At 32.9% G+C, this 12,979-nt stretch overlaps 2 protein-coding genes across 3 annotated transcripts; both read left to right on the top strand.

The window, feature by feature from the left end:
* Positions 1-934: 934 nt before the first annotated feature.
* LOC107903775 (PTI1-like tyrosine-protein kinase 3) lies at positions 935-5,076 on the top strand. 2 transcript variants are annotated; one of them, XM_016829928.2, is made up of 8 exons: positions 935-1,126; positions 1,744-1,897; positions 2,532-2,785; positions 2,929-3,055; positions 3,183-3,456; positions 3,897-4,029; positions 4,352-4,438; positions 4,586-5,076. In XM_016829928.2, the coding sequence occupies exons 2-8, from the start codon at positions 1,804-1,806 to the stop codon at positions 4,709-4,711; spliced, it is 1,095 nt and encodes a 364-aa protein (XP_016685417.2). In that variant the 5' UTR covers positions 935-1,126; positions 1,744-1,803; the 3' UTR covers positions 4,712-5,076. The 2 variants fall into 2 exon arrangements, with proteins under 2 accessions (XP_016685417.2, XP_016685418.2); XM_016829929.2 differs by lacking the exon at positions 935-1,126 and adding an exon at positions 1,156-1,312.
* A 2,365-nt stretch (positions 5,077-7,441) lies between these two features.
* LOC107903773 (uncharacterized) lies at positions 7,442-12,617 on the top strand. Its single transcript, XM_041079203.1, has 4 exons — positions 7,442-8,648; positions 10,282-10,540; positions 11,312-11,489; positions 11,931-12,617. Exons 1-4 carry the CDS (start codon positions 7,574-7,576, stop codon positions 12,468-12,470), a joined length of 2,052 nt encoding a protein of 683 aa, XP_040935137.1. The 5' UTR covers positions 7,442-7,573; the 3' UTR covers positions 12,471-12,617.
* Positions 12,618-12,979: the final 362 nt, after the last annotated feature.

Raw genomic sequence — 12,979 nt, 5'->3', positions numbered from 1 at the left:
TATATTATTTGAAGATATTTTAATTTTTCATTTTAACAAAAAAAATGTATACAACAAGATTTTAACTCACACTAATTAGATTAATAATTGTAATACATTTTAAAATTTTCTTCATAATCTTAAAATTTCCGGTTCAAACTCTTTTATTCAATGTACAAGTTTTTATATAGGGTAATCTAAACAAATTCCATTAACAAATCTCTCTCTCTCTCTCTCTCTCTCTCTATATATATATATAATTATTTATTAATCATCAAAGAGAGAAACTAAAAAAGAAAAGAAAAGGTTAAATTCTGCTATTAGTCTTTATACTTTGTAAAAATTATGCATTTAGTCCTTATTCTTTAATTTGACCAAATTTAGTCTCAAATTAGTTAATTTTGATAATGTACTTTTTGAATTTTGAAATTTTTTCCTAACCCAAATAATAGCAATTAAATTTGTTGGGTTAAATTCAATTACTAATCCTATACTATGCATATAGTTATGGATTTAGTCCATATTCTTCAATTATATCATTCTAACTCTATTTACTTATTGAATTTTGCAATTCCAATCTTAACACACATGATCGTTATTAATCCATTAACTGAGTAATATGTGAAAATAACAAGTTGACAAAGCATTGTGCATACGATAATATGTTCCCCACATCAGACTTTGGAAATAGAAGAACTTAACAAAATGAATTGAATAGTACCACTTGGTGAGGACTGAAATTTTAAAATTCAAAAAGTACAGGGACTAAAAATATCAAATTAAAGCATATGGATTAAATCCACAACCTTGACCAAGTAGAGGGAGTAATGGAAAAGTTTAACCAAAAGAAAAACTAAAATTAAAAAAAGAGAGATGTTCCATTCAATTTTTATCATTTCGCGCGCTGCCTTTCTGTCATTTTTTTCTTCCATAAAAAAGATTCAAAACCGAAAAAAAGAAAAGCCTTCAAATATCAAAATCTTCCAATTTCATTCTATCGCTGTTTGTTTCTCTCTCTTTCTCTCCAACACAAAATTCAAAAACCAAAAAAAAAAAAAAAGAATTTATAACAAACCAACCCTTGAAAGAGAAAGAGAGGAGATTTTTATTTGCAATAAAAAGGAGAGGAATTTGAGAGAAAAGCCAGGTATTTCTTTTTTGTTTTGAGAATTTGAGGGTCTTCTGATTCTTTGATTTCTTTCGTGAATTTTCATGGACCCATTTTAGAATCAAGGCTGGGTTGTCGTTTAATCTTTTATTTATTTGCATTTTCACTTTTAATTCTCTGTTTTCCTTTTTAATCCAAGGCTAGTTTAATTGGCGTGGCTTGTTGGTAAGCCTCAATTTTTCTCTTTTAATTTTATATGTATTAAATTTTTTATCGAAAATTCATCTCATTACGTTTAATTTATGAATTATAATTAATTCAATTGGACTTTAGTTTCTTCTTCTTCTTTTAATTAAATTTATTGCTTTTTGATCAGATAATGCTGTGGTTTAATTATTTTCCTACATATTTATCAACATTTTCTTTTTCTTTTTCTTTTTCTATGTTCTATTTTAAATATGTTATTATTGGAGTTTTGACTGCTTGCATTGTTGGATGAATGTTGAATCTCTGTTATGTGTCGTATCATTTTTAAGCTTGTTTTTAATCCCGGCATTAGGCAAATTTGGTTGCACCGCATGTGGAATTAATTATCATAGTTTACTTAATTTTACAATATGTAGGATTATGAATGAATGTCTTATGGAATTATACAGGTACATGCTCCTCCTCAACTAGAAAATACTGACGATTTGTATTTGAAGAAAAGAGCAAGGATGCGTCGGTGGCTTTGTTGTACCCGTCAGGTAAACGAGAATTATCGATCACATGAAAGTGAGCACTTGAAGAGCCCCGTGTTTCTATCAGACGGTATGTTATTTTGATGTTTACCTTAAACTGGTAAATACAAATGCTATAATATATGTGATAGAGTACTCTTTGTATGTGTGTATGTATGTCTTTGTCAATTGACTTTTGTTCAAGTACTCTTGATTTATGCAAAGAAATTAGGAAGTTCTCTATTTTCTCATGATTTTCCTTTTTCTTTTGTTTCATAATGTCATATTTTGGTTGAAATATACCTTGCATTCTAATCATTGCATTTCAGAATGGAAGCTTCTATGTTTCTTGTCAATATTTCCTTCATTATTCAAGAATTAGGGATTAATTTTGGTTGCTTTTGATCAGTTTCTCTTTTAATTAAACGAGAGAGGGATTAGGTTGTCTAGATCCGAACCTTGGACCTAATGTCAACCAAGACTTCAAATCTTTCTTTCTTTCTGAATTTTATTTTTAGTATTCCTCGAATGGGAAAAAAAAAAGTTTGCCTCAGTTTATTGGGATATGTTGTCCAATCTTCTAATCTGGTACCTTAAATTTGATATTCTGTCAATAGTTTTTTAGAAGAACTTTTTTCCTTGTTTCTGTTTAATTGTTCAATTTCTCATCAGTTTTGATGATATTCTAAGTTTTTTTTCTGATCTCTCATGCTACATGTTTTCAGGGCAGGAAAAAGACACAAGGGTAGCAGCTGATGTCAAACCCGAAGTGCATAAATCAGCACCACCTATTGAAGTGCCCGCACTATCACTGGAAGAGTTGAAAGAAAAGACTGACAATTTTGGATCAAAGGCTTTGGTTGGTGAGGGTTCCTATGGCAGAGTTTATTATGCAAATTTGGACAATGGAAAAGCTGTGGCCGTGAAAAAGCTAGATACTTCTGCTGAGCCTGACTCAACTGTGGAGTTTTTGACCCAGGTCTGTAAGCAATTCGAAAGAAGGGTCTTTAATAAGTTTTTTCTTTCTTTATTCTTATCGTTAATGCAGATTCAGATTGTTGTCGTATTGTGTTTTCCTCTTGTTTCATAACACCTTTAATCGTACACATTTAATCTGTTTAGGTTTCCATGGTTTCAAGATTTAAGAATGAAAATGTTGTTGAGTTGCAAGGTTACTGTGTTGAAAGAAATCTCCGCATCCTTGCATATGAGTTTGCAACTATGGGATCACTACATGACATATTGCACGGTTTGTGTGGCCATCCTAAAATTAGTTCCTGATTTAGATTTATCCAACTAACGTTTTGTTATACAAAGAAGGCTCCATTAGCTTGATGTTTTTCTTTTCTTCTTTTTTCCTTTTCCGGTGATTATAGGAAGGAAGGGGGTTCAAGGGGCACAAGCAGGTCCAGTGCTTGACTGGATGCAGCGGGTAAGAATAGCTATTGATGCCGCAAGGGGCTTGGAATACTTACATGAGAAGGCTCAACCTGCTATTATACACAGAGATATTAGATCTAGCAATGTGCTTCTCTTCGAAGACTTCAAAGCAAAAATTGCAGATTTTAACCTCTCAAACCAATCTCCTGACATGGCTGCTCGTCTTCATTCTACTCGAGTTTTAGGGACATTTGGTTATCATGCTCCAGAGTATGCTTTCTAAGCTCCTCTACATTATGTTTATTTGTTCTGAACCAGCCTGGCATCCCTGGTGCTGTGTGTTTATTTGGTATCTTGTATAAGATTAGTTAGGTTTAATGTCAATATGCAGATAATTGTAACTGGTTTGCATCTAGGGTTTATCATATACTTTTTTTTTTATTTAACTTATTGGTGTTGACTATTTCCCCCAATTGATGCTGCTACTGGAAAGAATTGCCAACCTTTTCTGCCACTTTCATGATAGATATACAAACGCAGCCTAGCACCAATGGGTCGTTTCCTGTCTGTAGAGTCCACTGTCCATGTTGCTAAAACTAAGGGATTTGAAATTGAGGGGGAACCAGCATTTTTTTTTGTAATGCATCACTATGCCTAAGGAGCTGCAGCTTTATTTACAATTTTAGCTGATTTATGGCAACTTTTTCCAGATATGCAATGACTGGACAGTTGACACAGAAGAGTGATGTGTACAGTTTTGGGGTTGTCCTTCTAGAACTTCTGACTGGGAGGAAACCTGTTGACCATACAATGCCTCGCGGACAGCAGAGTCTTGTTACATGGGTGAGCTTATTGCTTTAGGTCCACCGTTTCCCTTCCCTTTGTCTAATTTGATGGTGCATTTCTGTTTCCTTTGCATGTTGTTTCCATGTTACTCGAACTTGAATAGTGTCGGACACAGTTATGTGTCTATATGGTATATCTTTATTTTTATTTTTTGTCTAAAGCTTCTATGCCAGGTCATATCCCTGTACACATGTTTGAATGTGTCAAACATAAGTATTGGATACTGAGTACCAGAAAAAATGAAAACTCGGACTTGATCTTTTCGTTTCCTTTTATATTTGATTAACTCTTCATTTCTGTTTTCTGTATCTCCATTTAGGCTACTCCGAGACTTAGTGAAGATAAAGTTAAGCAATGTGTGGATCCAAAACTAAATGGAGAGTATCCTCCTAAAGGATTTGCTAAGGTATTTTTTATCTTTTAACGCCCAAGTATAAATTTGTAACTTAGGGATGGGGGTCGGTTTTCAGTTTTCAAATTCTCTAAGACATGTACATGCAAACCAAACTAGCACTCGGCGATTTCCATTACATATATTTTTCTGTTGATGCAGCTGGCAGCTGTGGCAGCATTGTGTGTGCAGTATGAATCCGAGTTCCGTCCAAACATGGGCATCGTCGTTAAGGCTCTCCAAACTCTGGCAAAGGGACAAGCTTCAGCAGCGGCATCAGAGACATAAAAACAGATAAATGCAGTCCTTCACCTTGGATTGAAATCTCTGCAACTTATGCACAGTTCATTTCCATTCTGACTACAAATTCCATATGTATTCAACATATTATATGTATTTACTTCTTTCTGCCTTTTTTTCTTTTTTGTTTGTTTGTTTGTTTTTGGTCATATACGACAACCATGTATAGGGTTGGGTTGGATTGTTTAACATCACCTGATATATGATATGATCTCTCCTTCGCCGGTTTTGGTCACCGGCTGCCGATGGCCTTTTGAGTTGTGCAATTAAGCAAGGGATTGGGTCTTGTGGTACATAGAAATGTTAACAAATTATTATTATTATTATTATTATTATTATTATTATTATTATTATTATTATTATTATTATTGCAGTCCGGTTTATTTCCCAGCACAATGAAGTAAACCAAAGTCTAGCTCTATTCTGGACCAGTGATTACTTCTTCACTAATTAAATTATATTATTTTTATTTCTCGTCATCTTAATCGTAAATAATTTTCATGAAAAATGATCTTCTATTTTATAATTTAAATTGAGAACTTGTTTCTTTTTTAAATTGTAATTACCTTTTAGTATTTTTTTTTATTTTCAAAGTAATATTTATTAAATCAAATTAAAAAATATGCAGTGTCTTCAGAAAAAAAAAGTTTCTGATGTTAAATATAATATAATGGGTAAATTAAATTATCATTTACTTTGTTAGAATTTTGGTCCTTAAATTATAAAAACTTTAAATTTTATCTCTAATGTCTTTAATTGATTCTGTTTTGGTTACCTTAAGTTAAAATGTTAATAAATATTAATGAAAATGATGATATGTCATTTAATTTGCATCAGTATAATAACATATTTAATCCTTAGCACTTATAAATTCTATTAACTTTGTCTTAATTCTAAATAATTCTAACCCTTCAAATTTTCCTTTGATTTCTAATATGTTTATGTTTGTTATTCTAGATCCTTACGAACAGCTTCAATCCAGTCCAACTTTTCTTACTTGTTTTCGTTCGTTCCAGCATTTGAATTTAAATGTTAGTAATGGAATAAAAATTGTAGTTTTGATTATCAAAACAAAAATACTCTAATAGTTAGGTGACTAGTGCGTGGTTTACCCTAATATGATATTTTTATTTTTTTAAATTTAATTGTTTCGTGAAGATTGTTTTTTATTACCTTAATATAACATTTGGTACCTGAACTTGTCAAATATATCTAATGTATTATCAACATGTGACGGATTACATGGAATTTAATGGCAAAAATTGTTAATATTATTTGAAGTTTCCTCTATTTTGCAAAACAATATCTTGAATTTTACTTTTCATTAGGGTTGAGATTACATAAATGATTCAAGAGAGATCGCATGCTTAAATCAAGGTATTGTCTTCACAAAGCCCTCAATTCCACAAATATATCATTAGCATAAGATGAAATTCATGTTAAAAAATTATGCTTTGAGCTAACCTTAATGATGACGTTGAAGAAGAAAACTAGAGTGTTAAAAACCCAAAATAAAAGAAATTTGTTATGTTAAATTAAAAATTAAAATAAATTAAACTAGAAGTAATTGAATATTTAAAATATAAAAAAAGTTCGATTTCCTTTGTGACATATTGGTTATATATTGGTTATTTTTATTGTCTCATAAACAAAATATTGTTTGTTTATAGGAGTAATTTGTATAATGTTTGACAAGTTTATGTATTAAATTGGACAAAAAAAATAAATTTAGATATCAAATTAGAAAAAGTGTCAAATTTAGATATCAAATATTAAAAAAAGTCTAAGTACCAAATTAAAAAAAAATCAAGTTCAAATATCAAATATTATATTAAAGGAGTTATATTTTCAATATATTAATTCAATTATAATTATTCGTAGGCTAACAACCTATAACTTTTACTCAATAGATCATTTAATAATTTTTATTATTTTGAAATTACTTATGATCATAACAATTTAATAGTATTATTGACTATTACGTAACTTTTAAAAATTGAGTTACTAAAACATAATTTTATTATAGAAAAAGCATAAATAAGTTCATAGAATTAGGTTTCTTTTGATGTTTGAAATTTTAGTATAATTTATTTGTTAACATGACATCATTAAATCGGTTTTGCCTAACCTTTATCACCTCCAAAGAGATGTACTTTGATGATGATGTTACTTTTTGTAGGTTAATTACTTTTGGATTTGCACACAATTAAATTTAAATTTTTATTTATTATTTAATTTTATTTTTATCAAAATTATGGTTTTGAAATAGATGAGTAAGGAATTGTAGCTTTATATTGAATATCGTAAAATTTCGTGGAATAATTAGGGAATGATAAAAGTATAGGAGAAATCAGATTTGGTAGAAGTTCCATTGCAGGACATCCAACACCTTGAAAAGGAGATGTAGGATATTAGTACACTAGCTAATGAGAATTATGATGAAAGCTGTAATCATAGTTGCATATTCTTTTAAAATTTGTTTTCTGATTTATGATTGAGAAAAAGGTTAATAAAATTTATAAATATAAAAAATTAAATTTATTGAATTATTTAAAATTAATATAAGATTGATAGAATGCATAAATAATACCAATTAAAGAAAATGCAGTGAGCTAAATTCAAGTGACAAAAAAGGAGTAATAAAATCCACAAGCATAATGGAAAATACTTTGAAGTAAGAAAATGCGTATAAATTATGGGCCGAATGAAGAGAAAACCGAATAAACCCAATGCAGTCAGTTTATTCAATTCGATTACCTCTGTTGCTCCTCTATATATTTCCCTCCCAAGTCCCATCCTAAAACCCCAGCGTCTCTTTCCAACAGTTTCTTCATTCGCTGTTTCTCAGTAATGGCTGATTATACGATGGAATCTGATTCGCACGTTTGTTCTAAGCGTAGAACAACTTCTGGCTCTGAACAACAAGAAACTTCTCTTCCCCCTCACCTTTCCCCTTCTCTCTATGAATCCACCGCCGACCACCGGGATTCGGGCCTTCAAGATTGCCAAGAAGTAACAGCTATGGATCATAGCAGTCCAAAGAAGAAACCCAAGTGCTTTTCCCTTCTTTCTCAGGAAAACCAAGAAATGGGTCTTCATTCTTTCGCTCCAAAGGATGTCTCTCTTTCTGGGTTTTTCGAGAAAGAAAAGGTGGATGATGTGGAAAACAAAGAGGGTTCTTTTGGAGTTCAAGAAGTTGATAACCAAGTCAACACCATTGAAGCTAATAACAAGGAACATCTCGGGATCGGTTTGGAATTTGAGGAGAAAAGGGTGGCCAAAGGAAAAGCTTTGGAATCTGAAAATGTCTTGGAAGCTGAAAAGAAACGACTTTTGACTGAGCTTGAAGTTGGAAACATCTTTGGTTTTGCAACGAACTCGTCCAAGATTGATGATGGAAACGGCGTTGGTGGTACCAAAGGTCTTGACTTGCCTGTTAAAGGATCTTTAAAGATTGAAGTCATCGATGATACGGCTTTGATTGGATCATTTCCACTCCCCAGAACTGGAAATGGAAGTGTAAAAGATGAGAAGAAGAAGAAGGGGGAACATGAAATTGATGGTAAGAAAGGTAAAAGATCAAGAAGAAAGGGAAAGAATGTAAAAGAGGTCTTAGGGGAATCAGTCACTATGAGACATATGGAATCAACCAAAATTTTTGAAGTTCAAAAGGGTAAGACAGAAAGCAAAACTCAAAATAAGATAATGTACTCAAGAGAAGAGTTAGAGGCTTTGAGGTTTGCCAAGGTTGGGGAACAAAGGAGTTTTTGGAGGGATGTATATAATAGTCTTGGTAAAGATGTGATCAGAGAGTATGAGGACTTGGGAAGCTGGAAGCATCAGAAGAACACCGGTTCAGGTTCGGGTTCGAGCTCTGACACGCGTCATCGCTTTGGAAAGAAGGCAGAGTCTCCTGCAATTATAAGTACGTTTTGTTTTATCTCTCTTTTTTTTCTCCTGATGTGTTGTTTCAACATTTAAGTGCTCCTTTGGTTGTATTTATCACTATCTATTACCTTGTTGAATGTCTATCTACCTTAACATAGCAAGAGTCCAAAGCATTAGTTCTAATACATCATATGATAGAGTTTTATTGATGTTATTTGGGATTATGGTTTACTTCTGCAAAATAAATACATCAATAATATCAATAGTTCTGATGGTGATGAAACTATATCACTCTTTTGAATTTTATTGTGTGATATATAGTGGAAAGCTTTGTGTGGTGCCCTTCATTCCCTTCTGCTTTATATTTAGTTTTGAACCTTTCATAAGATTGTAGTTTCTCGGAATGAGTCTGTATAGTTTTATACCAAATGTTTCAGTCTTTGATTCCTGAAAAATGGATGATTGAGATTTTGATACATAGTTTGATAACTGGTATAAAACATGACATACTGTGAGTGTGATACCATAGGTTTTCCTTGGTTTAGCTCAGGGGTTTTCTTGTATAAGTGATTGAAGCTTTAATGAATATCATTTGATATGAGAAGAGGCCTTCTATTTTGTAGCATATATTTAGTCATATTCCTTTCATACTCTACCGACTAGTTTTTAGTCTACAATTTGGTGCCAGACCTTTGGTAACTGAAAAATGGGAATTTTTTGTTTCATCCCAGTAGTTCTCATTTTGTCATTCAAACTACAGCAGAGATTTTATATATTTTATGAATATTTCTTTTGTCCAAGTTAAAACATGGGAAGGATTTTGCAGACAAAGATTTCATAAATTCAGTATTTGGTATGACCTTTTGGTTGGCTTTGATAACTGCAAGTAGGTTTCTTTAACAGAATTGCAGCTGGTTTTGACGGCAAAAATGTACTTTGCTTTAAGGACTTCCATCTAATTTCCTTCTCTTTACGCTCTTTTTTTTTTTTTTACTTCTTAGAGAACATTTGTACCAAAAAAAAAATCATAGTTTTATCTTTAAAAAAAAAAACTTTTCCTCTATTATTCAGTTCTTTTTTATATAAAAAAATAGTGTCTTTTAATTGATATGGAAACTCGTAGACATTCTGAGCAGTCATCGACCAGAATCCAGCTCATTTAGTGTCAACTTGATGGGTTCATTTTCTGTTGTAACAGGTGTGGTTGCTGGAAGAGGAACAAGGAATGGTCTCAATATCTTTGTACATTGAAGAATGGCCTGAATCGATCTGGAAAAAGACCTTATGTTCAACAATTGAACTGATAGGATTTTCTTGTGTGTACTTAGGTGCATTATTTCTGTGTTTACTACCAATAGGCTATTGTCCGTTGGAGTGTTGCTGTTGGGTATTTTAGATCTAATGTGTGTTAGTGGTACAGATGATATGCTACATTCTTTGTAACTAGAAAGTAATAAAGTGATGATATTCTTTAATGAATTGCGATGGAAAAGCTTTTATTAGCCATTTGCTGTTACATGCATTTTGCAATGTTTTCTTGTGCTGTTACTTGCATGTTTATAATGTTTTGCTGTTGGCTTTTTCTTGCATATTTGAAATGTTTTGCTGTTTATTTGGATTCAATATTCTGATATGCACTAGCACTCGTTAAATATTTCGATCCCTTTCAGGGGATTATTCTGAAAATGTGGGTAATGAACTAGAATACATGGAGGATAATGAGATGGAAAATATATATCCTTTCAGTTTTTCTCCTACTCGTGATGTTGAAGTTGATTCCTTTGTTGACGCGGAAGAAGAATGTATTGAAGATGATGACAGTGATGAAGATTACACCAGCATTCTTAGGCCTGCTTTCGTGGTAGAAGGGGAACCTGACTTCGAGTCTGGTCCTCCGGAGGATGGATTAGAATATCTTAGGCGTGTCAGGTAATCCTTCCTTATCTCTAAATTGTCAATTAATTTATCCATTTTCTTTATTAGCAATGCTGTTTTGCTTTCATAGGTTTATCCATTTTCACAGACCTATTCCTAGGTTCGTATCACAGTTCAAACTATGCTAAAGAAAGTACAACAGCTGCTGAACTCTCTCAAACATGTCCTCATTTAAGTGAAAGAATTTGCATACTTGTAGAGTTCCAGTACTTATTAGCATAATTTCTGTCCTCCCCTGTAGCCTTGCAATTGCAACATTTCAGGGTCAAGCTTCAGGAAACCTGAACATATGTCTGAGTCCGACTAATTTAAGATTGTTGGAGTGTGGAGGTGCAGATGTGGAAGCTTCAACACTTGTTTAGGTCTTTAGTATGGAATATCATCTAACCTTGGCTTATAAGTTTTGGCCCTTTGGCCTGTTGCCAATTCAATGTTATGGCATTAGAATGGTTTTGATCATCAGACATTCTTCCTGTGCTTTATTCTCAATATCTCATGGTGACTTCTCTGCTTATCCTGTTGGTTTCGTGGAGCCGTAGATACAAAATTAAGTGTTACTTGTAGTTAATTTTTGTTAGGATAATAAATCATATTGGAAACCTCTTCGACATTATTGCATTTATTTGCGAGATTTCAAGTCTAGTTTTCATTGGAGTTGCTTTTTGATTGACAGTTGGAGATCTTACGTTACAAAATAGAGATTTTCTATGGTTAATACGAGTATTTTAATTGTATCAAACTTATAGTCCTTAACTTCCTGTTTAGGTGGGAAGCTGCTCAAATTCCAAAAGTAAAGATCGCCAAGCCTGACAGGACTATATTGAACAAGGAACAAAGTGTTTATATGCCACAGATTCCTGAAATTGCTAAGTGCCCGGAACATATATTGCCATTGAAACATTGGGAGGATGCATTTCTTGCAGATTTTTCAGAGCTACGACTGGTATGTACTTTTGGGTTTTGTTTCTTCTGCCATCATTGCTTGACTTTGTATACTGATAGATAATCTTGAAGAGAAACATGTAATCTTGAAATTGGATATATTTATATATATATTTATAATATATGAAGTGCATATTGAGTGAATGAACGATCTTAGATCCCTTAACAATGCTTATTTCGAACCTTTTCCCCTTCCTCTTTTCAAAGTGTTTAAAACTGAATTTTCTGGTACAATGGAGTCTTTAAAACTGAGTTTTTGCACATATTTCTCCCTAATCATGTTCAAATATATATCAAACATGGATGTCAAACATGGGTACAACAAAAATAAAGTTGAAACAACATAGGAGAAAAGCTTTCATTTCTTTAAATTCTAAAGCTATCTTTTAAGATTTCAAAACCTGAAAGAAAAATTAACTTTTGTTTCCTTTCTTGATCTCAGGCCCTGTTACAAATGGAGGATCCCAATACTGAGATTTCTTGTAAGCTACCAAAATTATCTGTTCGAGAGGATGATTTGTTTCAGTTGCCGGCCAGTGGCGTTATCGAGAAATTGAACAGTCATGCAACCGGTGAAGTCCGTTCTGACCAGGTACCTTTGTTGAATGCTGCAGACAACAAGATTTCCTCGTCTCACAACAATTCATGTCCTAAAACCTCTATCAGTGATGCTTGTGGTGACTACCCGACCTTGTCCACAATCCAAAAGATGGACTCAGTAGCTCGAGTTTTGATGCTTAGGAAATGGATAAGTTCGGTTGAGAACATGAGCTCACTATCGAGGAGCAGCTGTGTGTGGCTATTTGCTTTATGTGCAGCAATCGACACGCCTTTGGATGCGGATACTTGTGCATCTCTTCGTAGTCTGCTCCGGAAGTGTGCTAACTTGAGAGCTGGGAAGTGTGAGGTCGATGATGAAGTTATTATGCTAAACATTTTGGCCACAATTTCAGGAAGATATTTCGGTCAGTCAGAAACCTGAAGGGTTTGCTTGATATTTATGAAACATTTCATTTTAACATATGAGGAAAAACTTATTTAATATATCAGGATTTTAATAACATCAGTCACAAATTGTTCATTGTTCAGTAGACGAGGAAAAATTACATGTTTTGTTACTACTGGTTAACTACAGTTTTTTCTGTTTGTACATGGTAGGGATGATACCGGTTCAGTCTGTTTTTTTTTTTTTTTGGAAATTTTAAACTATCATAATTTGAGTTTTAGATGAGAGTGATTGTAATCGCATGTTAGAAGAGAATCTTAAGTCGGGTTTGGTTTGTCCTGTTGTAGATGAGGATATTAAATCCACTATCTTCTCTATAGCTATACTGCCAAACTCTTTCAAGCATTGGGAGCTGATGTGGTGAGGACTGTCAATTTTTTCTTTGATTCTGGTCAGCTGTTAGGGTCTTTTAGTTATACTATTCTTGCTTTGGCCCCAAACCCAGCTCAAGTTCTTAAGTATAGACCAAGTTCATGCTTGCTATC

Source organism: Gossypium hirsutum, chromosome A10, assembly GCF_007990345.1.
Source record: "Gossypium hirsutum isolate 1008001.06 chromosome A10, Gossypium_hirsutum_v2.1, whole genome shotgun sequence".
In the NCBI taxonomy this organism is placed as follows: Eukaryota; Viridiplantae; Streptophyta; class Magnoliopsida; order Malvales; family Malvaceae; genus Gossypium; species Gossypium hirsutum.
This window is presented reverse-complemented; position numbering and strand designations above follow the sequence as displayed.